Below are 24,652 nucleotides of genomic sequence, written 5' to 3'. Positions count from 1 at the left end.
ATTAATTCCCTGATGTCTGGGAACATATTCTGCCAGCTTATACCTGGGAGAAAAGTTTGTGCAAAATCCAGATGGCGTTAGTATTTAATATGTGAAATGAACACAACATTTTGAATTCCCAGTTAGGCCAGTAACTCTGATTAATCTGTAATTCCAAGGCACTCAGAGTTGATGGCCGCACTGCTTCTAGACCAGTGTGATTCTTAACCTGTAGTCCAAGGACCCATGGGGGTCCGCGAGTATTACTCGGGGGATTCTTGACTGTTTTTACAAAATCAACTAATATTTAAACAAAAAAACTTAAATCTTTATTTCAAGGTGTGTACAACAAAGGGGCAACAACATTGCAGATCGGCAAAAAGAATTTCAAGAAATACCATACCGTGTCCCAGACCCAATACAAACACGAGGCATTCAGAGTTCCGCCCGTCCTCCCACAGGGTTCCCAACGGACATCCCCATCTCCATAATAATGAATACTCAAAGCACAGGGGGCCGACTTGTCCACCCATGCTGCGAACCTCTATCTTCACCTTCTTTCGCGTTCCCTTCTGTGACTGGAGACATCAGTTTCTGCAGCCTGCCCGCCCACTCAAAATAAAATTCATAAATTAAAATGAATAACGTATATACAAAGTAAAGAATCAAAATTGAACATCTAAAAACCTGTTCTACTGTTGACTGTGAATTAAAAAAATATTTCAATGTTTGAGAATGTGTTTGTATACTTGTTTCTATATTTTTGTGTATTGTTGAAATCTTAGATGGGGGAGGTCCCTGGCTTCCAATAATGACCCATAGGGTCCCCGTATTCTATTACTGATTCAGTAGGGGGCCCTCAGAAGTCAAAAGGTTAAGAACTGCTGTTCTAGACCATAAGGATATGATGTAGCATCCCTAGTAAGTACCTAGACCATATCTTAGAAGTTATATCCATCAACAAACTCATGCTCAACATTAATTGCTGGGACTTTCAATCTACATGTGACCTCATGTCAGCCCTCGCTGACAAATTTATTGTGAATGTTGTTGGTTTAGACATAAAATAAATTGTGAATTTCCTTACCTGCTTTAAGGGGCACAGACTTTCTTTGGGAATCTGGATATGTAAGATGTGAGGTTGAATTAGTACAACCACATAAGGGTTACCTTTTAGGTTCTTTGCAGTACCACATGTTGAATATAAAGCTTTGCATATGCATGTTAGTTTGAAATGGAATGTTTTGAAAAAAGGCATCGTTTTGAATTGTATTGTTTCATTTTGCTTGTTTGAAAAAAAATGTATTCCATAGATTCAAACAGTAAGTAGTGTTTTTACTAAAATCAAATGTTGAAAATAAGTAGTCAATAATTTAAAATGAAAAATATATTTACTACATAAAAAGTACATGCTTAAATAAAAGAAAATTGCACCACAGACGCAGCAACAGAATTTCTCTAGTTGAAAACATTTTTTTTAATTTTAACTTTCTCAGATCACACAATCTCCAAAGTACAGAACGACTTCAGTGGAGCCAGGCAATCTGGCAATACCCTTCACCTAGGGTGGGCTCGTTTACAGGGAATCTTGTGCATGGAACCAGAGGAATATCTCCCTTTTATTTTCCCAATGAAACAACTAATCAAATGTGGCAGGAAGCACTGCATCAACTTTTCACTACAATACCAATTGTTAAAGCAGTTACTTACTAATTTAAGCAAGTACATCCTCCCTTTCTGATGCTAATTTTCAGGTGTAACACTCATAGTGATGACCAGTTCGAATGAAGCAACACACATCAAAGTTAAAATTAAAACAAGCTACTGCCACACATTTATTATGAAGCCCAATACTGCTTGCCATTCATAATTCTCTCAATTTAATATCCATCAATCGACTTGTCTGAAGTTAAGAATACAGATAACTGAAAGATTTAGCATGGACATGGAGTTCTCAGACTACACCAAATACAGTTTAGGTAATAAGATTTTTAATATTTTGCCATATTTTGTTTGCAGTGCTTTTCAGCTCCTAAGCATAGTTGTATATCTAACTTCGTGAGGACACTAGAAAATTGAGATACAGTACAATCCTTATAGTTCACAGTAATGCAGAGTGTTTAAGTGAGCATTTGTAGCAATATATTAACAAGCATTTGCGATGCAATAGGTCTCGCAGTTGTTGGAGTTTGAGCTATTGGCATTGTAAATGGCAATGCTTTTTATTTATGTGTTGGTTTTATGTATTAAATATTTTATTGAGCATAGGCAGAAAAATGCACCTCAGCGACATCTGTAGGGGCCGCCACCACTCTAGGGAGGCCGAGGTCAGCGACCCCGCGGACACCCCACATAGGGCCAGCGGGTACGTCGTCTTATTAACACAGCAAGCCGCCTACAACCCAATGGGCCGGCCGCGTCTTAAGAGGTGCTACAACGGTGCAATCTGGTCAGTGCTAGTGCATTGTAAGAAAACACGAGAAACAAAGAACTGTAAACAACCCCACCACCCACCCCACCCCAGCCCTCCCTTCTCCTTGTCCATGTCCGGAAATCAGCTATAGGTTGTGAACCACCCTCAACAGTCAGTGGACGCCACGCGCGCGGGGCCTGTGCGCTTACGGGTGTGTGTTTTGGGGTCCGGGAGAGGTGTTTCTGCCAAGCGTAGCAGACGCAGGTAGCGTGGGCAGCTCACCTCCCGAAACTCCCCGGTAAGCAAGGCGAGGAATGGCCGCCAGAGTTCCGCAAAGTCCGCCCCCCTCCCTGATGCTGCCAGCGATAGTTTCTCCATTCCCAGGATCGCCCATAGTCGGTGAAGCCACCCCAGTTGTTGCGGAGCCTGGGTCGCCCTCCAGTGTGCCACAATGTTTTGGACCGCAGCCCCAAGCGCAAGCGCGATCAGGCGCCCGCGCCAGGATTTCAGAGGGTACATGAGTGCGTTTGGGAGGCCTAGTAGAATGTACGCTGGGAAGCGCGGCAGTTGTGTGTCCAGATGTGCATCTATAAGATCCAGGATAGGGTCCCAATAGGGGCGCAGCGCCTTACAGCTCCACAGCAGGTGTTCCAGTGTCCCTAGTTCCCCACATCCCCTCCAGCATCTGTCACTTATTCGGGCATCCCAGTGGTGTAGTCTCTCAGGGGTGTGGTACCAGTATGTTGCTACCTTAGTCAATGTCTCGGTAAGACCAGTGTGGTGCGCCGAGTGTCTGGCTCTATGGTACACCCCCTCCCATTCCTTCCTAGTGAGCTGCCTCCCCAGATCCCTCTCCCACCGGACCTGGCCCGCGTTGTATGTGTGTGCCTGCGTGAGGAGCAGCTGCTGATAGAGGTCCGATATCAACTTCTTATCGGAGGTGCGTGTCAGCAGCCATCGTTCGTAAGGCGTGAGGTGCCGTTGGGCTCCGGGCTGGATCGAGGGGTGGAGCACCCAGTGGCGCACCTGTAGGTATTGCAAACGTTCCAATTCGGCCACGCCGTAATCCGCCTTGACCTGCTGGAACGGCAGGATGCCCTTGATATCGAACATGTGTCCCGCCGCACGACAGGGTGTCGTTCGCCACGTCGTGAACGTGCCGGTGTCTAAGCCCGGCGTGAAGTCTGGATTCTCAAAGATGGGAGTCATGGGTGAGGGGAAGGTGGTCAGCCCCTTGGCCACGGCTACTCTATCCCACACTCGCAGGGCGGTGCTGGTGATTTCAGAGGCGTATAAGTTAGGGGGACGGTGTCGGCGCGGAAGGAAGGGCACGCCTTGGAGGGTACGGCCGGCCACTGCCTGGTCCAGGAAGAGCCAGTGCTTACCGGACTCCAGCTGGAACCATTCCACAAAGGTGCGCAGCTGTGCCGCCTGGAAGTACAGGGTAAGGTCCGGCACGCCGACCCCACCGTTCGCGGGGGGTAGGGTGGCGAGAGTATGCTTGAACCTGGGTCGCCGGCCGTTCCAGATGAACCGTGACAATTCCGATTGAGTTTGTTGAAGCCAACCCGCCGGGGGGTTCAGGGGGAGCGTCTGGAACAGGTACAGAATCTGCGGCAGCAGTGTCATTTTGACTGCGGCAATTCTGCCTAACCATGACAGCGTAAGTGGTTTCCAACGCCGGAGCTGCTCCCGGAGTTTGCGGGTGAGGGCCTCGTAATTGACCCGCGCAGTGCCTCGGACAGTAGGAGCCAGGCGAACGCCCAGGTACGGGACGGATGCGTCCGACCATTGGATTTGGAATTCCGATTTAATCTCGGCCACCACATCCGGGCTCAGTGAGATGTTCAAGGCCTCAGATTTGGCTTCGTTGATTTTGAAGCCCGAGGCCAGGGCGAAGGTGTGGAGCTCTACAAAGAGAGCACGCAGGGATCGCATTGGGTCAGTGAGGGACAGCAAGACGTCGTCGGCGTACAGGCTGATCTTATGTGTGTCGGCCCCAAATTTGATACCCGAAATGAGAGCATGGTGCCGCACCCTCTGGGCCATCGGCTCCATGTACAATGCGAATAGGAGCGGCGACAGCGGGCAGCCTTGGCGCGTGCCCCTGCCAATGTCGAACCTCGGGGAGGTATGACCGTTCACTCTTACCGCGGCGTTGGGCCGGCGGTAGCAGTTGAAGATGCGGTGTCGGAGTTTCTCTCCAAAGCCGAAGTGACGGAGGGCCTGGTCGAGGTATGGCCAGTGTACTCTGTCGAAGGCCTTCTCCGCATCAATGGTGAGCAGCATGCAGCCGGGTTTAGTGCGCGATCCGGCCTCAATGAGGTGCAGCACCCGCTTGGTGTTGTCGCTGGTCTGCCGTTGGGGGATAAAGCCCGCTTGGTCGGGGTCTATCAGTTGTTGCATATATGGGGCGATGCGGCTCGCTAGTATGCCAGTGTAGAGCTTCAGGTCTATGTTCAGTAGCGATATGGGTCTGTAGGAGCCGCAAACTGCCGGATCACGGCCCGGTTTGGGAATAACAGAGATAGACGCCTCCAGCAAGTCCGGATGTATGGCGCCGGGCGTGTCAAATGTGTTGAACAGGTCGCGCAAGAGGGGGGCAAGCTGCTGGCAGAAGGTCTTGTAAAATGCCGCAGTATAGCCGTCGGGTCCCGGGGATTTCCCGACCTTGAGGCGGGCAATGGCCGAGATGACCTCTTCCAGGCCTATGGGCCGTTCCAGAAAGTCCGCTTGGGCCTGGGTAAGGGTGGGGAGTTCCGCGCCCCGCAAATAGGCTGGGCCGGCGTCAGGGTCTAGGTGATCCGCGTCGTAGAGCGCCGCATAGAAATTGCCAAAGGCCGTCACAATCGCTGCGTTCTCTGTGACCAAGTCGCCATTGGGCAACTGGAGAGAGCGCACTTGTTGCCTCTGGGTTTGCGCCCGAAGCCTACTTGCCAGCAGTCTCCCGCAGCGGTCGCCACCAGTATAGTAGACATGTTTGAGGCGCATGGCGGCGTATTCCGCCACGTCTTGGTCCAAGGCCGCTAGCATTTTCCGCTCGGCGCACAGTTCACGCCATGCTCTGGCTGCCCCGGTGCGTTGGTGCATCTGTTCCAATTCCGCCACGCGTTGGGAGAGCTCGGCACGCTTCAGCTCCCTCTCCTTGTTGTTGGCCGTGGCGATGGAAATGATTTCCCCGCGCAGGACTGCTTTGAGGGCTGCCCACTGGGTAGCTTTGGTGGTGTCATCATTGGCGTTGTGCTCCAGAAAACGGTTAATCGCTGTCGTGAGTCGGGCCTGGGTGTCAGGCAGCTGTAAGAGACCGTCCCGCAGCCTCCAGTGCCGTTGTGGGGCCGGCATGGCTCCCACCCGAAGCGTCGCCACCACCGGGGAGTGGTCCGAGAGCGCGGCCGGCAATATCTCCACGCTCTCCACCTGTAACGCCAGCTGCGAAGAGCCCAGAAAATAGTCCAGCCTCGCATACGTCTTATGCGCAGCCGAGTAATACGTGTAGGCCGTAGTTTGGGGGTGTGTGTGCCGCCAAAGGTCGATGAGGCCCAGGTCTGTCAGGTGCGCGTGACCCGCCGCTGTGAGCGCCCCTACTTGACCAGATCTCTGACCCGAGCGATCCGCTGTGTTATGAAAGACTATGTTGAGGTCCCCCCCCAGCAGCAAGTGAGTGTGTGTGGTGGCTGTAACGGTCTCTAGAGCTGTATGCAGGAACTTTTCCTGACCCTCGTTCGGGCCATAAACAGAGCCCACAAGCAAGGTGTGGCCCGCGATTTGGAAGCTATAGAGTAGGAGCCGCCCTCTAACTTCGGCCTCTTTCTGGAGGACTTTCCCCTCAAAGGACTTAGCCACTAGGATCGCCACCCCTGCGGACTTCTTCGGGGAAGAGGAAAAGAACTGCCATGGAAACGCGCGGGATTTGAGTCTATGCTGGTCGCTGCGCACAAGGTGTGTTTCCTGGAGAAGGCAGATATCCGCCTTGGAGCGCTCGAGATAGGATAGTATCGCCCTGCGTTTGTTCGGACTGTTGAGACCCCGCACATTAAGCGTAAGCACTACGAGGTGTCGTGGCATACCTGGGATCGTATGAGTAATGCCAAGCCCGCCCGGCGGCAGTGACTGTGGGCCCGCGGGTCGTGAAAGACACCGCGCTGGGGGCCGCGTCAGAGCGCCTCTCGGCGACCGAACCCCCTGGACAAGGAGAACCCCCCCGCCCCTCCCCCCTCTCTCCCCAAGACCCCCCCAACCCCAACTGTCCCCCCATGTCCCCGCTCAACCGGAGCAACTGGAGCAACCTCCCCGCCTGGATCCCCCCCTCCCCCGGTGCAAATGCTTCCCATCCAACTCCCTGTGCCCGCCCCCCTACCCAACCCTTCTCCCCAACTGGCAAAGAAATGTGGTCCAACATTGTCCCAGGTCCAGGCACATGGCCGCTGGACCCGTGGTAAGGTAAGTCCGTAGAATGGGGGCAGTGGTGGCGTCGCAAGCAGGTCGGCCCGCTCGAAGCACTCCGCCACAGACGAAGAGACAGAGTCACCATCAGGGAAGACCAAGGAGCGCTCTGCACGCGCCCCCGCCGCCGGACTAGATTAGCCCGAACCAACCATGGCTTGTGGAACTAGTGCGTCGCTCTCCCAGCGGTCAGCCATTGTTTGCCGGCGCCAGGCCCTGCGCCACCGTCTCCACCGCAGCCCTCTGCCCCTCTTCTATCTCAGTTGCCGCGGGGCGTCTCGGCCTGCGTCTGCGTCGTTGCTGCTGCCAGCGACCTGGGCCAGCCTCATTAGAAGTCTTTTCTCCCGGTGACCCATCGTCGACCACCGGCTCCTCCAGGCCCAGTACGCGGCAGGCGTCTCTGAGGGTGCGTGGCTGATGGAGGACATTGCCAAGCCGAAACACCAGGCGGAAGGGGTGCCCCCAGCTGTAGGAAACGTTGCGCTGTCTCAGTTCCGCCGTTACTGGCCGAAAGGTGCGCCGTTTCTCTAGGGTAAGTGCAGCCAGGTCCTGGTAAAGCGCCGGTGAATGGTCGCCGAAGGTGATACTCTCCATGCGGCGTGCCTTGCTCAGGATCTCCTCTTTTGTCCTGAAGTCCTGCACGCACACCAGGATGTCCGGTGGGTGCGTTGCGTCGGCCCTCGGCGGGCCCGTCCGATGGGCCCTGTCTAGTCGCAGGGGGGCGTCCGCCTGTCGGCCCAAGATGTGGTTGAAGAGACCCTGTGTGAACCGAAAGAGGTCCTCCGTGTCCGGGGCCATTTTCACTCCTCGGATCCTGATATTATGCCGCCGGGAGCGGTTCTCCAGATCCTCGGCATGCGTCTGGAGATCCACCTGCTGGTCATGGATGCGGGCCAGCTCCTGCCTTAGGGCCTCTATTTCGGCGTCCCGTGTGTCGCTCTTCGTTTCCAGGTCTGCCACTCTCTCCCCTATGGCATCGGTGTCGCGGCGGACCTCTTTGATCTCGTCCTGGAGCTCCTTCTTCAGGGCGTGGATGTCCTCCCTCAGCCCAGTGAACAGGGACTCCAGAAAGGACCGCGTGACTGGAGCCTCGGGATCCGCTCCCCCAGGGGGCGACGAGGCCACCGTCTGTTTGTCCGCGTCTCCCCGGGGATTTGACCCCGCGGGGCCATTCCGCTTCCCCACGGTAGGGGGGGTGAAGAGATCCTTAATGGTGCGGTCCTTCCTGGGCCTCCCGCCGGACATACCGCCCCAGAGCCCCCAGCCGCGTCCGCTGGTATCTCCTTCCGCTGGCCGCAGATCGATCCTCAGGTCTTGTGGGCACCGCTCCGGCCCCGGGACAACCAGTACAATGTGAGTGGCACCTCCGCGATCCTCCTAGCCTTCCGCCACTCCGGGTGAGCAGTGTGGTGTCGCCGTTCCACGAATCCGCAGCAGGGCTCAGGGGGGGCCGCGTGATGGGCGCAGGGGCGCCGGTTCCAGAGGACGAGGCGGGAAGCGCCGGCCCGGCCGGGCGGGAAGCCGCCCAAGATGGCGCTCGCAGTACACCGCGGTGCACTGTCCAGGGGGTGAGAGCTCAGTACGGTCGCAGGGGCCTCTTCGCAGCAAGGGGGGCCCGCTCGCCTCTGTGGGGGTCGTGGTCGGGAGGGCTCGGCTACTCGTGTGGGTGTCCCCAGCGTCTGCGCAGGTTGAGAGCTCTCGTGCTGTCCCACCACGTGCGTGGCCCCTGTGGATCCCCTCCGCGCCCCCCGTGCCGACAGGCCACCACCTCTCCTGTCGAATGTCTAGGCGTGTAGATGCAGCCAGGGATTGGGGCAGTGCTGCAGGCGGGGACCGGTGGTCGCGGGGGGCCACACCGATAGGCCCTGCGCTGGTAGACCGTGATCTCGATCGTCCCAGACTGTCGCCGTGTTGTGCTGCCAGTGGACGGGCCTGCGGGGGTGCCAGCCGGTCACCGCTGCCTCCCGGCGGCCCCACGTGAAAGGGGGTCTGCTGGGCCGGGGGGTGGGGGCCCCCTCCACCACCGCTCCTCACCTCCTTGTCCTGGGGTCCCTCACTCGACCCAGGCCGGGTCCGCCGTCGACCACCACCAGCTAGGCACACCAATAAGCTGCAGGTCAGCGTGGCGAGCCCGCAGAAGCCCCCGACAGGTGATCACGGGGGCCTCGCGCTCAGCAGCGCGGGCCGGGCTCGCCGTCTCAGTAGCCGCCGGGCACAGGCGCCTTCGACTCGGCGTGCAGGCTCCGCCCCTCGCGGCCTCGCTGTCGCGCCGCGCTCCTTCCAGGCCGTCAGTGCCACCAGATCGCCGAGTCGGGCCCAGCCGGGGTTCCGCGCCGGGAACCGGCCGCACAGCCGTCCTGCACCCCCCCGCAGCAATGCTGGCCTCAGGCCCGCCGGGGAAGTGCTCGGTTCAGGGCGTTTCGCTAGGAAATATGCTGTAGATAACGGCCGGCGGCGGGAGCTCCGACAAAGCACGTCTGCTCACGCCGCCATCTTGGCCACGCCCCTATGTGTTGGTTTTAAAAACATAAATAAAAGGCATTGTCATTTACAATACCAATAGGATAAACTCTCGTAAATGCGAGACATATTGCATTGCAAATGCTTGTTATACATGGAAATACTGTCTGGGCAAAAATGTCACCTCATTGGTACCAGTCTCACAACAAATATATAAATAAGCAACTGAAAGATGACCCTTTATACCGGAACAAAGTTTCAACCCAGAAGAGACACCGTTACCATCCATGCAAGGGTACAAGTACGCCAGCTGGTCCTCGATGGGCTGATATGCCAATGGGTGATGGCTCTTGGCCACGTTGACGATGGACAACAGGCTGAGTGTTTATTCCAGCCTGGACCGGCTGCAGTGGGTGCCTCTGGTGGACTTGACCGAGCTCTATGGACACGAGCTGCACGAAGCCAACTTCAAGCAGTGCAAGTGTCACCTCTCCGAAGCAGAGATCCATCGGCGGCAACGCATGCAGATGCCAAAGTATATGGAGTGGACGGGACTCTGCACTACCACCAAAAAAACCCACAACAACCAGATTCTCAATGTGTGCTCGATTCTCCTAGCCGTCCTCTTTGAATATGGAAACATAGCTGTCTGGGAGTTTCAGCGTCCATTCTGGGGGAAAGAGTCTATCGTTTGCTGCGACACCGTTGAGTCGAGTGTCGCTGCCCCTAACATCTTATCCTGGTGGGAGTATGAACATTCAAACCGTAAAATGCGCGGGCTCATAGTGGGTACTAACAACGGACCAATTAAGATCCTTTCCGTCAACCTGGCGCCAGTCAAGGGCTACTTCACGGTGAGGCTTCCCTTGGTCCTGTGGCAAGATGCCGACCAGATGCCAGTGCACTGCATTCAGTGCCTTTCCTTGTACCACCCACACCTGGAATCCAACTGCAGCCTTGTGGTGGCCGCACGAGGGACATATGTCTTCTGGAGCCTGCGAGAGGCTCACGCGGCGTGGGACAGATTAACACCCGCAGTGCCCTCCCTGTGACACAACGCCATCGCCAAGCGGAAAAGAAAGTGAAATACCTGCTGCACCATCCTGCTCCCTCTCTCTGCCATGAATTTAGCAGATGCTCATGTCCCCGGCCCGAAGCACCTGCCCAAAGCAGGTATCAATTATGGATGAGGGGGTGTGCGCAGGGAGCGCTCGAGAGCCGGCGGGACGAGAGGGTGGAGGGGAGATGCTGTCCCATGCGCTCCCGGTATCTGCTCGCTTCTCTGCCTGCCGCCTGCCGGGCTCGAAGCAGAGGTCTCAGCCGTGAGAGCGGAGCGTACGTGAGTGAGAGCAGGCAGCAAGTAGCCCGGTGAGTGGGGCTGAGTTTACAGCACTTGGGGACATTATTGGCTTACCGAGCCCCGTGTGGCTCCAATTTCTAACATGTGTTTAGAGAGCGGTAGGTGACTCCAACAATCGGCGCAAGACACCGTGAGCGTGCACATGGGCTGTCCAGGCGCCCTCGCTCGCGAAAGTGAAAGCGTGGGGGAGCGCGAGAAGAGACACTGCTATCGCCGCCGTACATGCCCACAGCTCATGTCTCCAAAAGCGCGCATTCACAGCTTATGTCTCCAATGTGTTTACAAGCTCGTGCACCTCTCCTGTCCCACTTCGCTAAGCAAGTCGGCGACAATAGATCTCGCTTAGCAAGCAGCTTTGCTGCATCGCTAGGCGAGACCTAAAAATGACATCCGTGAAAAAAGCATCTTGGTACAGCAGTCATTTTTTGGGCATCTTGTACAGCTACCAACAAAGTTTTCGGTAAATGTAGCTATGAGAGCTTAAGCTGCAAGACAGTCAAATTTTCAAAAAATCCTCTTGGGGTGTATTAGAAGAGAAATCTTAAGTGGAGCTTGAGAATTTATGCAAATCAAATACTGCAGTAGAGTGCCCTATAATGGAGGATAAAGTGCCTTCTATTGAGTTTTGACTATTTATTTATTTATTTATTTGGGAAACAATAGCGGGATATTCGCTTTAGCTACGAATTGTAAGTAGCAGGATAAAACAATTGCAAATTACTCAAAACGCCTAAATGTGACTATAAGATATTAGAGAAGAGTAATCAGGTGTCTCATGAGAGGTGTTTACTAGGCTGGCTTAGGTAGAGTACAGGGCAAAATTATTTACACTGATCCACCACTAGGTTACATCGTACTTGTATAGCTACAAAAACGGATTCTGGAGGCTGTCAGCACAACAACCTTTCATTTGTCCGTAACTAACCTCCTGATCACCAGACCTATGATGTCCGTTAGAGATTAAAGGAAGATGGAAAATCTCCAGTTTCTGGAGGAAACTCTAAATGCGGAGTAGAATCCACTGGCTGAATTTTCTCCACCATATTAGCCGAAGCGTGAAATAATTTTAGCCAGGGGATTCTCTTCATGTTTCGGGCCTGAGTTAGGTCTCGGTGGACTGGTTACTCCATCACAACTGTGACTGTTATTCCACCCGCTGAAATATAAATCCCATAGGATATAACGGGATTTATATTTCGGTGGACGGTATATCCATCCCCGTTGTGACGGAGTAACCCGAGATCTAAATCAGGTCCTTAGTGTTTCTTCTAGAAACTGGAGGATTTTTGCCAGAATCAGCCGGTCTGCCACGTTATATGAATGGAACAATTTACCTAGGCAGGCTATAAGCTTCACATACCAAATTTAGAACACTTCACTTTACATTTTTCTGAGTAGCTGTTTGAGTAACCCATTTCTGTAACTTGGTAAGGCAGTTCAGCACCTGGACATGATTAAGAAGCTATAAACGCACAATAGCTACATATTATTTGATTTCTCTACGTCTCTGTGCTGGTCGGTGTTCCTTATTGCTGTGTTTCAATTTGTATGTAAATACTGTCTTACAGAGCCATAACATATTTAATACGTTTCTTTCAAGGCAATAAACCAATGGCTGTGCAACAAAGAATCGGGTATAAGTGGTCCTGACTCTTATGAGGAAAGAAAGAAAGTACTTGATTTTGTTGCTTTGCTCAAGAGCTGTGCCATGGTATGTTATTACTTCCCATGTAGTGTTATTTTTCAAATTTGTTATGATCTTGGCCATGGTGATTTTTCACTCGCTCCCTACCACCCTACTAGATCATTGCTTTGTTACTTAATTTTATTCGGGGTTGTTTATACAGCACAGGCCTTAGCCGGGAACATATTTGAGCATTTTATATTTCATTCATTAGGTCAAAATTGTATGCTGCCAATTTAAGAAATATTAGCTTGTTTTTCTTAAGACTGTGGTGAAGGGACAAAGTTCCTGAGCTCAGGTCCTGACAAATCACTTATGCATCAAATTGTAACTATTTGGAATGTGAAAAGCACAAAAGTTGCTGGCCCAGTAGTGTGTTCCAAGCTATCCTCCTTTCACATGCAGTTTCTCTAATTTGGCCTCAAGTTCCATCTATTTCTTTCTCTCTCCTGTCTCTGTATCGGTACTCTTTACCCTATTTCTCTCCGTCTATCTCTTCTCTTACTTTCTTTTACCCCACCTCGACAGTGGTCTGAGTGCAGCACCCCATGTTTGATATGCTCCTGGTTAAACACTAAACTTTCAATAGCCTATAGTAAGTCTAGTCACAATGTACCTATAATGTACCACAATGTACCCGCCACTCCTGGCCCTTGTTCCTCCCACAACCTCTCCCCCCCACTCTCACTCCCTTCCACCACACCGTCATCCCCGCAACGCCCAGCCTCCACACGTCCCGCAATTGGCTCACCCCCCCTAGCACTGACTCCCCGTCCAATAACCACAATACCATCTCTAACCCTTCCACCCCTCCACCCCCAACCTCCCTACCTACCCGAACACCAACACACTCACTAACGCCTCCAACCCCAACTCCACCCACCTCACTAACCCCCACACCCCCTCCCCCCCTCCTACTCCACTAACCTAGACACTTGCTTCCCATCTATGCCCACCCCCAACTCAGTACCCAACCTCACGCTGGACATGATCATGTCAACCCTCCCCCAAGTGAGAGAAGAACTCCACTCCCTCAAAGAGTTACTTCTCACACACTCCAGACTCCCCCCCCCCACCTCCACTTCTCAACCTAACAACATATCCCCCTCACATCCTACTCACTCCCTACACTGGACCTCTATCCCCTCTCGCAATACCTCCAGCCGCCCTCGGCGCACTATCAACACTCTCTCGGACCCTGACATACACACCCTTCTCCGCACTTATGTCCCGGTTCGACGAAACCTCTTAGCCACCATACACCTGCCTATTCCTACGATTCTCTCTAACCCTCTCAGACACCCCACGCATAACTACAGAGGCTCTGTCCCCAACAACCTCTCAAAAATCCCCCTCACTTCAGATCCCTCCTCCTCCCTCTGCACCCCCAGACTCAAATGCACACTCCTCAACTGCAGATCGGCCCAAAGACACGCCTCGGAGGTCGCTGATCTCATGATTCTTTGAACCTTGACCTCGCCATCCTAACTGAAACATGGTTAACTGAATCTTCTACTCCTATCATGGATATCCTAGTCCCCCCAACTACTGCATCATTAGACTTGACAGGTCCAAGAAGACAGGCGGTGGAATCGCATGCATTTACAAGAGCAACCTTTTAATTAATAAAGTCACCGCCCCTTCTCTTACCTCCTGTGAATACATCTGCCTTGATGTCATCAGTGAAAACAAACCTGTATGTTCTCTACACATCATCTACCACCCACCTGGGGATAACATCACCTTCTCCCAACCACTCATGGACACAATCTCAATCAACTCAGGACGGCAAAACACACAAATCTACCTGGGTGATTACAATCTTCACTGGAATGATTGTAGTGACGCAGTGGTCAATAGCCTCAAAAATTACCTTAATGCTTCTGACCTCACCCAAATTTGCAACAGCCCGACCCATGACAAAGGCTCTATCCTCAACCTTATCATCTCCAGAGAAGGCACTACTCAACTTGATTCAATCCAACCATGTGACTGGTCTGATCACCATATTGTCACATTCTTCATCAAGGAAAAAGTTAAACGTATCCCGGTCCAAACCTCCAAGCCCAAAGTCTGGAAAAGAGACTTGAAGAAACTCGATCCTAACTCTCTACCCCCTGACAGCTGCAATCTCCTACTTCCCCCTAACGGCGTCACTGACGTTCAGTGCTTAACTGACCACTATCTCAACTCTATGACCTCAATAATCAACGAGGCTGCACCGATGCAACTGAAAAGAGTCTCCACCAAGATCTCCAACCCTTGGTACAACGGGAGTCTCAATGAGGACAGAAGGGCCATGCGAATGGCAGAGCGCACCTGGAGTTCTGTTTCCTCAGCTCTGCACCTAAAAACTCTGAAGAAAAAGAGAAACGCGTACTTCAGGAAAATAAAACGCTCAAAGTCAGATTTCTTCAGACTCCAGCTCGGCCAAGCAAAAAACCGGCCCAAAAAACTGTTCGAGCTAATCCGATCACAATCCAAGGAACAACCCCAAGCAGTCGACACCATGGGCAATGCACCTTCCTGTGAAGAGTTCTCTGCCTTCTTCAACCAAAAAACTAACAACATAAGGAACGATCTCCTCATTGACGCAAGCCTATACCCCAAACCCCAATGCGTTACACCCAATGAACCAAAAAACAATGCGACATGGTCATCCTTTGACACTTACTCTGAAGACGAAATTGACAGACTACTCAGCACCCTGAAGCCATCCAATCACCTCAACGACCCTCTTCCGGCTAACGTTGTAAAAGACTTCACCCCTCTGCTCCTCCCACTCTGGACTAAAATCATTAATTGCTCACTCCAGCAAGGAAGAATCCCTGACTCCCTCAAAGTTGGACAAGTTACACCTTTACTAAAGAAACCAAATGCAGACCCCACTGATCTAAACATCTACCGTCCTATTACCAACATTCCCACTCTCGCCAAACTGTTAGAAAAATGCGTTCAACTACAATTGACAAAGCACATTGAGCAGTTTGATCTCCTCAACCCTCATCAATCAGGCTTCCGAGCAGGGCACAGTACCGAAACTGCTATGACCCACATAATTGACGACGCCCTGCAAATCTTAGACCAAAATGATACCTGCCTCCTCATCCTTCTTGATCTCTCTTCAGCATTCGATACTGTGAAGCATGAGAACTTACTCGAGCTCCTAAGCACAAGAATGGGTCTTTCTGGGACTGTTCTTCAGTGGTTCTCCTCTTTTCTACACAACAGGTCTCAGAAATTCAAGAGCAACAACTTGATGTCCTCTCCAGTACCTGTTTCGTTAGGGGTCCCTCAAGGATCCTGCCTATCCCCCACTTTGTTCAACTTAGTTATGGAACCTCTCAGCACCCTGCTACAAGCATCCAATGTACTCTTTCACATGTACGCAGATGACACTCAACTATGTCTCAAACTACAATCCCCCAAAGACATTATCCGTCTGAACTCAACGATCAGAAACACCCAATCCTGGCTGGCCGATAACCACCTCAAGCTCAATGCTATGAAAACTGAGTTCCTTCTGATCTCACCTCCCGCCAAACCTGACTTAAATACCTAACTGCACTCAATGTCCAACCGACCATCGTGGATTCAGCAAAATCTTTAGGCATAACACTTGACGCCAATCTCAACATGCAGCAGCACATCAGCAAGGCAACTAAAGGAGCGAACTTCCAAATAAATACCTTGAGGAAACTAAAACCCTTCCTCCCAGCCAAAGACTTCCGAAATGCAGTACAAGCACTAATCATCCCTCGCATAGACTACGGCAGCATCGCCCTCTGTGGCCTCCCCCTAACTACAACCGCACTGCTAAGGGCCTCACTAAACGCGGCAGCTAGGCTCATCACTGGATCTAAAAAACATTCACATATTTCCCCTGACTTCAAATCCCTGAACTGGCTGCCTTTTGAAGCCAGAATACATCTGAAAATTGCCTGCATGACGCACACGGCTATACACCTGAACTCACCCGGATACCTCACTCAGAAGCTGACAATTTCCGGCGGCTCCAGAACCACCAGAAGTGCAAACAATCTTCTACTGAAGCCTCGAAGATTCCGGAAGGAAAGAACCTACAAACGCTCCTTCTCAGGAATGGCGCCTAGGATCTGGAACTCACTCCCTCCGGAAACCAGGCTCATCCCCTCCACTTTTCTCTTTAAGAAAGAAGTTAAAGCTATCCTCATGGCTAAATACACTTGAACTACTACTTTTGATCTTTAAGACTCTGCGTCGATCTGCACTACTTGTTTGATCCCTTTGCAATGTGTTTTACTTGTATTATCCACCCTACCCGATTGTTCATGTTCCTTTGCACATGTGTTTTATTTGTATTATCGATCCTACCCGATCGTTCATGCTCCCTCTTATTTGTACTACTTGCATTGTTGACCCACCATCCTAACTTTGCTCCCTCGTGTACCCACCCTTCCTCCTACCTCCTACCTATGTAAAGCGCTCTGTTATCTGCAAAGATCTTGTTCGCGCTATATAAAACTTTCAAAATAAATAAATAAAATTAAATTTTATAATACAATTCCATTCCAAATCTGGCAGCCTGCGCCTCACGAAAGAAGGTACTGCACCGAAGTATATTTTACGTTGGAGACATCAGAGGAAAAGACTGCGAATGTTTTGGAGTGTAAAAGACCAGACAATGAGAAATAGTGGGCTCAGTGCTGTGCTCCAAACTAACTTTATAACAATATTGGTAAATCTTATTTGAGTTTCACAATGTCACAAAGATAATCGATCTGGAGCATTGCACTTTCATAGGGATACAGAACGCTTCAGCAACCCTCTACATCTAATGTGGTGGGACACTTTATTAGAAAGATCTATCTTCATTTTCCTGTAAGATTGGGAGTTCCTTTTAATTCTTATTAGTTCATAGCTCCATATGTCAGTGGGCATATGCTGGTCTGCAGAGAGTTTGACTTGCAGAAGAGGCATTCGTTTTCAATGCAGCAACAGGCCAGTGGAAGTTCGATTACATCATCCCAATATCGATGGAATCACACTAGTATCCCCTGTAAACCTGCTTCTCCAAGTGAAGATTCCAACCTCTTGTTTAAGCCGCATGTGACAAAGAAGATACCAACTGAGCCTCCTAGCCCTCGTGATTCTTACCCTCCACTTGTTCCAGACCACTGTTCAAGCTCTTGTGCCCTTCCACATTAACGTCTGTAACAGCATTTTGAAGATGGCCCTACACCCTACCACAGATGGAAAATGTAGTTCTCTCAAATCTCCACTTGCTTCCCTAGACATCTTATATCAAATTACAATTACATTTATGAAGCCATAACACCAGCATATAGAGCTACCTTACCAACATGCTTGTGACCTCCAGTGTCCAAGAGTAGAAACAATCTAGCCGCTCAGGAAACGTTCAGGAAAGGACTTAAAACCGCAATTGTAATGCTACACAACCAAACTCTGGGATGCCTTGTCCATATACCTGTTAACATTCCCATTACTTCACAAATGAATCTAAAACATCTCTGTTTCACTAATGCTAATACTTCCTCAACCTATTATGGATCTCCTCAGTAGATGCCCACTTGAGATCTGTAACCTGCACACTCTCCATTTTATTCATCCAGGAACACTGATTAATTGATATCTGAATTGGAAATCTTGTATCTGTGCAACACATCGTAGGATTTACATATACATTGTGCTGAACAACTGAATTGTAAATCTGCCAACTATAGCATGATCATGGAAGTGTGCAAACCTCTATAGGTTTACCCTACATATCCCATTTCTCTGTATTTTCCGTGCTAAGTACAGCACCCACCTCCCCTTCAGCCAGGTTTTAGCACACACACACTTTAAAGAACATAAACAAAGGCTTGCAGGATTGCCTTTTAAGCTCTTATCTTAAGAGCAAAATCATCATCTTAACTCCAAACCTAGGCTGGTCTGGCAATAGTTTCAACTCTGGAGCTACAAATCTGTACAAGACAAAAACAATGAAGGCAAATATTCTCCATCTACTCCTCCAGGACTTCAACAACATGGTTTAAGGAGTGTAACTTCCCCATCTGACATTTAGTCAAGACAGAGTACCACTACTTAATTACTTCCCTTCCATCTTACAGGATTTCAAATCAGTCACTTAGTAAAAATATTTTTATTTTAGTCAGGTGACTTTAAAAACACATGCATACCATGGGTTACACACCAGGACATCAAGAAGGTCATTTTATGTACTTACTCTAAAGAACTTACACTAAAAATATAAAAATGTATAACATCTTGTGTCATTAATCTTAATAAAACACCTGATAAAAGAAGAAAAGTATTGGTACTAGAAAGCCTGCTATCCATCACAAACATCCTCACCAATGTGTTTAATAGCACTACAACAATTGAACTTCAGACTCCATATTGTGCCACACTTTTAAGAGCTTTTTCATGTAAGAATTTGAGACTTATCCCATCATTCTACAGGAAGAAGCCTTTTCCAAAGTTGTGAGTGAGTCATCTCCGGTCATTTGTTCGAACATAGTTCGCCACTATTTGGAAGAAAACTGGTTCAAATGCGCTTCCATGTGGGCCAACTTTGGAAGACAGCTCAGTGATGAAAATAGTGATGCCAATACTTGGACTGAAAGGTAGGTTAAACATAATTTTCATTGCAAATTTAAGGCAAAGGCAATAACTTTTTGCAGTGTATGTCCACCGCCATTGGCCATGTTCTTACTCCTTCAATTTCCTCTAAGTCAAAGCTATATAAGCTCAATTCTTTAACTCCTGATTATGTCTCAGGAAAAATCAGTGAGGTAAGTCTAGTGTAGTTCTTTAACATGGGCTACGATGATACAAGGTGTGGATGGTGATAGCGTAGGACCGGTGTTTCTCATCTGCAGCATTTCAGCTTTCCACAGGTAACTTGATCTCCTTGTCGTCAGCTTAGTTGTAGACATGGCAGTATATAGGCAACCTATTAATGGTATGTAATACACTAGCGTACAAAAATAAAATAGCCTCAGAAAACAAAAAGTACTTTTTTTTTATTTATATGCTCAAACATAAGTGTAATGATGAGGCTGATGCCTTTTAGACTCACTTCGAACTAAAACGTCTGCTTCTGTTTGACTTGCACCATTTGTACATGCATTTTCTCTATTCTGATCTAATTCGCCATGATTGATCAATATTTTGCTGCGGTGCTTTGTAGGTATTTCCTGAAGATAAAGTATCAGTTCCTGAAGAGGCTTTCAAATCGGCGGTTGGATGATTTACTAAAGCTCTTTACTGGGCCAGTGGAGGAGTATTTCAGGTTGGTAACTATGATGTCTATTCTATATGTAAACTATCGAGGAAGGAGAAGCTCTACCAAAAGCAAATATCTCCACAACCATGAAGTCTGTGGATAGGAAACTTTTCCAGTAAACAAAGTGGATCCTCCAGGATTGCAAATATATGACCCTTATTAGATCCCCATCCTTAAACATTCCAGGGTGCCCCTCAAGCCTCTGTTCCACTAGGTTTTAAGTTGATGGCCACAAGTCACTTCAGGATTGGTTGCCTATGGAATATCTGTTAAATGCAACAACACCATTAAGGTTTTGGACCAATGGACTTGGAAGAATAGATTTTCCATTGTTTAAGGTCACACGCTTTCAGTTTAGAATATTTGGCAGTGTTAAACATTACTGGTTTCAACGTAAAATCCTACTTAAATTGAACTCTCATTTGGGATACATAAATGGAGCATTAGTTCAAACAGTAACATGTTATGGTGATAGTGGATTTAGGAGAGTTATGCTTCAACTACCGCCAAGAAACTCAGTGGTGTGAATGTGCACTGGATATAAGTTTTTATTATGACTAATGATAAACAGTTCATTAAGAAAATCCTTCTAAAGAACAATATTTAAAACTGGTATGACATATTTCACTGTGCTGTATAGACAAATGTGGCAAAAATATTTAACATCAACTCTGCTTCATACACACTTCTTGACTTGTCTGAACTTTGACATCCTAAATGCTATGTTTCCCCATTTTAAAACAGTGTGCTGAATTATTAAATATATTTGTAGTAAATTATCCTCTAACTCCTTTTTGGCATTGTGTAAACATTTACATTCAAAAGTCCAAATGATACTTTATTGTATTTTGCTTTCGAGTGATCTCAGACCTTATATTTTCTGCCAGCTCAGCTGCGCAACTGAATTCTGCTGTTTTTACAAATAGTGTATTTGAAGTCCTGTTTTGGAATCATCACATTAATACCAACATTTCGCATTTTTGGTAATAAAGTCTGGGAACTATGCGCTTCAATAGGTTTTAATATACTTAAGTAAATCTGTTTTGTCATAGGTTAATAATTTTATTTCAACATAATTCACAATCTTTGTTTTTTCAAATGTACTAATTGAAACGCTAATGTTAAATAGGATTTATCAATCTTGAGCATGCGTCCATAAGGCTGCTGTAAGGCCAGGTTGTCGCTCACTTTAAACCCATCCTAACTCCATCAGCAGCTGTGCTAAGCTTCAGGGATGGCTATCCTAAGCTCTGCTGAATAGAACCATCTTAAACAATATTCTAAGTTGATAGGGATCCTTGATATAGTGGCTTAACACTTTGTAGGTAGCATTCATTAACATACACCGAAGTTTCTTCAGCAGATTATCACATTGGATAACCGTAATTTTTTGCCTTCTCAAATAAGTTTGTTAACTTTGTAGTGATGGTTTAATTGCAAAAACATTTTTCTTTATTCAGTTATTCACTGGGGCAAAAGGAAGCTGGTGGAGTTGCAAATAAAAGAGCACGCTTGGACAGTGGAGACAAATCTCAAGACACAATTCTTCAACAAGAATGGGGCAAAAAAATAATCTGGGTTTCAAAGTTTGAATGCAGTGTTCCTTGCCTTACGCAGCAAGATGTACAGTGGGAGGTGAATCTACTTTTGCAGTCCTGCTCCTGTCCAACAGCATGTAGAGAAGGTATGTTGGTTGAAATGTAAAAGATGCATATGGAAAAAGTTGTTAAGATGTTATGTTACTGGTCATTTATAACGCGTGCTTCAAGAGCCCTTTACTTGTGGGATAAGTTGTGCGCACGAGCTTGCTTCGATAGGTGGAACCATTTTTGTTTCAAGAGATCACCAGATAAGAGCTACATAATGTCAGTGGTTGACCTAAAGGCATAAACGGATGCTGTGCATAGGCGTCCTTAAGAAGAGAGAAAGAAAACTACAGTTCACACGTTGTTTACGTACATACCATTCACATAGGTCTCTCACAACATACTCAGTCATAAGCTCATATTTCAAAATGTTTGCTACATAGGATTTGGCTGGTTTGTGAGCTTCTATATAAGCCTTGTGGTTAACAGTCCAATAACCATGAGGTAAACACAGTCTCCTCATAATTTCTAAATACCCTGTTCAAACAGAAATTCTCTTTACAGTATGATTAAAAGATTATGAACAGTGCTCTCCCACAACATCACAACGGGTGCCTCCAATATCAAGTCAAGATCAGAGACACATCGAGGGCAAGTGTTGGCAGAGTGCGTGAGCGTTCAAAGCCAAACTATTCAAAGTCTAGTTTAACGTTGAAAGTTGTTAACAGTTTGCTACCATCCATTTGGTGAGTTGATTCTTAAAAATGTAAAGTTTTGCTGAAGGATTGCTCAATTTCAGAAATGCTCTTGATGACAAAGACGCTTGGGAGGAACATAGCCATAGCTCCAAAAATTTACAGGACAGAAAAAGGTACATAGAATATAAGAAACAGTGTAGCCCCTAGAGTTATTCATCCTGACCATCAAGGTCTTGCAACACAACTTTAGGTTGCTTTTTGGTTTCATTTGGCTGTTTCACATGTTGGAATCAAATATGTGTAATAAACAATTCGTAGGCAATCATAGATAAATACATATATACATGTGCGGAGGGTATAACAAAAATTAGAAACAATAGGGTATCTATAAGAATATATATAGTGTATTTATTCTTCATTTATAAAAAATTAATGGCAAATTAAAAACATCAAAATGATCATTCCATAATCAGTCAATCTCAACAATATTCCTTACATTGAACATACAAGGTTAACATTCATTAAAAAAAAATCATTCAGTATGTAACTCTCATTAACATAATATTAGTCAAGTTATTTATCCACGTAGTAATTTTTCTCGACGCGCGTTTCGGCGTATCAAAAACGCCTTCTTCAGGAAATTACCACAATCCTAAAAAAAAAATCTATTTATAAAAAATATATATATTAAAACATCTTTGCCAACTACATTTCCTTAAAAATAGCTTTGAACCATGATTATCTTAGTCTATGATAATCCACTTTATGCTTCCTCGCATCTATATACTTTAAAAAAGCCATGTATAATTACATCTTATATACACATCACCCTAAGTAATATTTTATGCATATACCACTCCATTAATTATAAACAAAACATTCTTAATGTTGCTTTTCATGGCCATATCCATTTTTAGAGCACTCTTCCCATTTACAACAACCAATTGATAATAAACTTTAAACCATCAGATATAAGGCTCAAGTCTAAGGTAAGGAAAAATAGTTATGGACCTATACATGATTAATATAAGTATTATAAGTCTACTTACTTCATGTATTTACGGGACATGAAGAATAACTGTCAATGTTGACATTTGATTCTTTTGTTAACGTTAGTTCTTGTAAAGATAATTTCTGTAATATAGAGAAGAATAGATATATGTATTGTGATAAATAAATCTCAAAATACCCGATTTATTTTTGTTATAGATAAAAGGTATACCACTTACTTAAAAAAATTCCACTATGAAGTTATAGGGATTTGTGGATTCATATGCGACGTTTAAAAATTATCCACTTTTCATCCAGAACCTTCCTTTTATCTAGAGATGGAAGATTTAATTTTAACGGTGATAAACCTATGTTTCTATTTTGTATTTAAATTCATACATTTGTCTATTTAGTCCTGTTCTTCGTCATGTATAAAAAACGTCATTAACTATCTAAAAGACATGATATTACCAGCCTTTTAAGTGTTCATATGCTTGTCCTTGCCCCTACATGTTTTTTATTTTTTAGCGACTCCCCATGTTTTCGCTTTCATAAACCTTATTCGATTTTATCTTATACGTACTTTTCATCTATAGACTATACTCATTCCATAGTATATTATTACCCCTATGTGATGTCGTATGCGGGCTACTGATGCCAAAGATTTATAGACTTGAGTCATAGTCAGAAACCATATTAGATATTTAAAGTATACAACCATACCTGGTTACGAAAAACGGCTTTCATTAGTAGATAATAATAATGAATAAGGCACTAAGATATTGTGTCCTTATACCAACGGCTTCAGAGACAGTCGAGGCAAAGCTAAGAGAAAAAGGGTAAAAAAAGACTGACTCGCTTGATCGCTAATGATGTGTTTATCATATATTTTACGCATATTTGTTTATTAATAGAAAAAAGAGACCAATGCTACATCCTTTATATAATACATACCGATTAAGAAATTAAATGGCTGCAGACCTATGGTGTACCATAACCCAATATTTGATGTAAACGGCAGCGAAAAATATTGAAGTTGTTTGCTTGCCACTGATACGCAATGTATTGGTCCCACGATACTTGATATAGCTGATAGTTAGTTCCAACAGGGGTTCAATTAACCAAACTGCAAAATTAAAAAAAATATACAAAAAACCGCTGTCAACCAAAAGATTTTTATCTAAATCTTTGCTTTTTACCGACTCTTAAGGTTTATCGGATTTCCAAATTTACCTGCATGGAATTAGTAGCGCTGATACTGTTTCCTCGTGTCGCCCACCGTCAGCGTCTGACGTCACGGGTAGAAAAAGATTCTCAACGACTGTGCTTTCCTTTGCCTACTTTAAATACTTTGTGTTTATTGGTACTCGCGTCCCACATGACAGAAAAGGAACGGTCTTTGTTGCTGTGATTACCAAATTGTATTATGTAGTTCTATTTAAATCTAAAACCCCAGCTAGTTGTTTGCGAAGATTATATTGGACTTCATATTAATAAAAGATAGACACAAACGAGAGCGATTATCGTTTATATCGTCTGTAAAACACGGATAGATCCTATCTTATATAACGGACTCGTGACCGGCACATACTCGAACATGAATTGTCAAACAATTGTCACGACACCAGATACAGAACATAAAATAAATATAGTTTTATATTTCACAAGACCACACAAGTGATCCTCTTTTGCACTGTCAATACTATGGGGTCGATTAGGATCGCGGACGGGAACGTATTCCGTCCGCC

General features: G+C 47.1%; 1 protein-coding gene across 1 annotated transcript in view; it reads left to right on the top strand.

Moving 5' to 3' along the window:
* Positions 1-24,652, top strand: part of LOC147689622 (uncharacterized) — a 123,806-nt gene that overhangs the window by 77,339 nt on the left and 21,815 nt on the right. The window contains exons 8-11 of the mRNA XM_086937050.1: positions 12,256-12,366; positions 18,805-18,968; positions 19,535-19,636; positions 21,091-21,314. Of these exons, the coding sequence (XP_086793176.1) occupies positions 12,256-12,366; positions 18,805-18,968; positions 19,535-19,636; positions 21,091-21,314 (601 nt within the window). The remainder of the gene's footprint in view (positions 1-12,255; positions 12,367-18,804; positions 18,969-19,534; positions 19,637-21,090; positions 21,315-24,652) is intronic.

The sequence above is a fragment of the Lissotriton vulgaris genome, chromosome 9 (genome assembly GCF_964263255.1).
Source record: "Lissotriton vulgaris chromosome 9, aLisVul1.2, whole genome shotgun sequence".
Classification (NCBI taxonomy): Eukaryota; Metazoa; Chordata; class Amphibia; order Caudata; family Salamandridae; genus Lissotriton; species Lissotriton vulgaris.
Note: the sequence above shows the minus strand (reverse complement) of the source record. Positions and strands in the feature narration are given on the sequence as shown.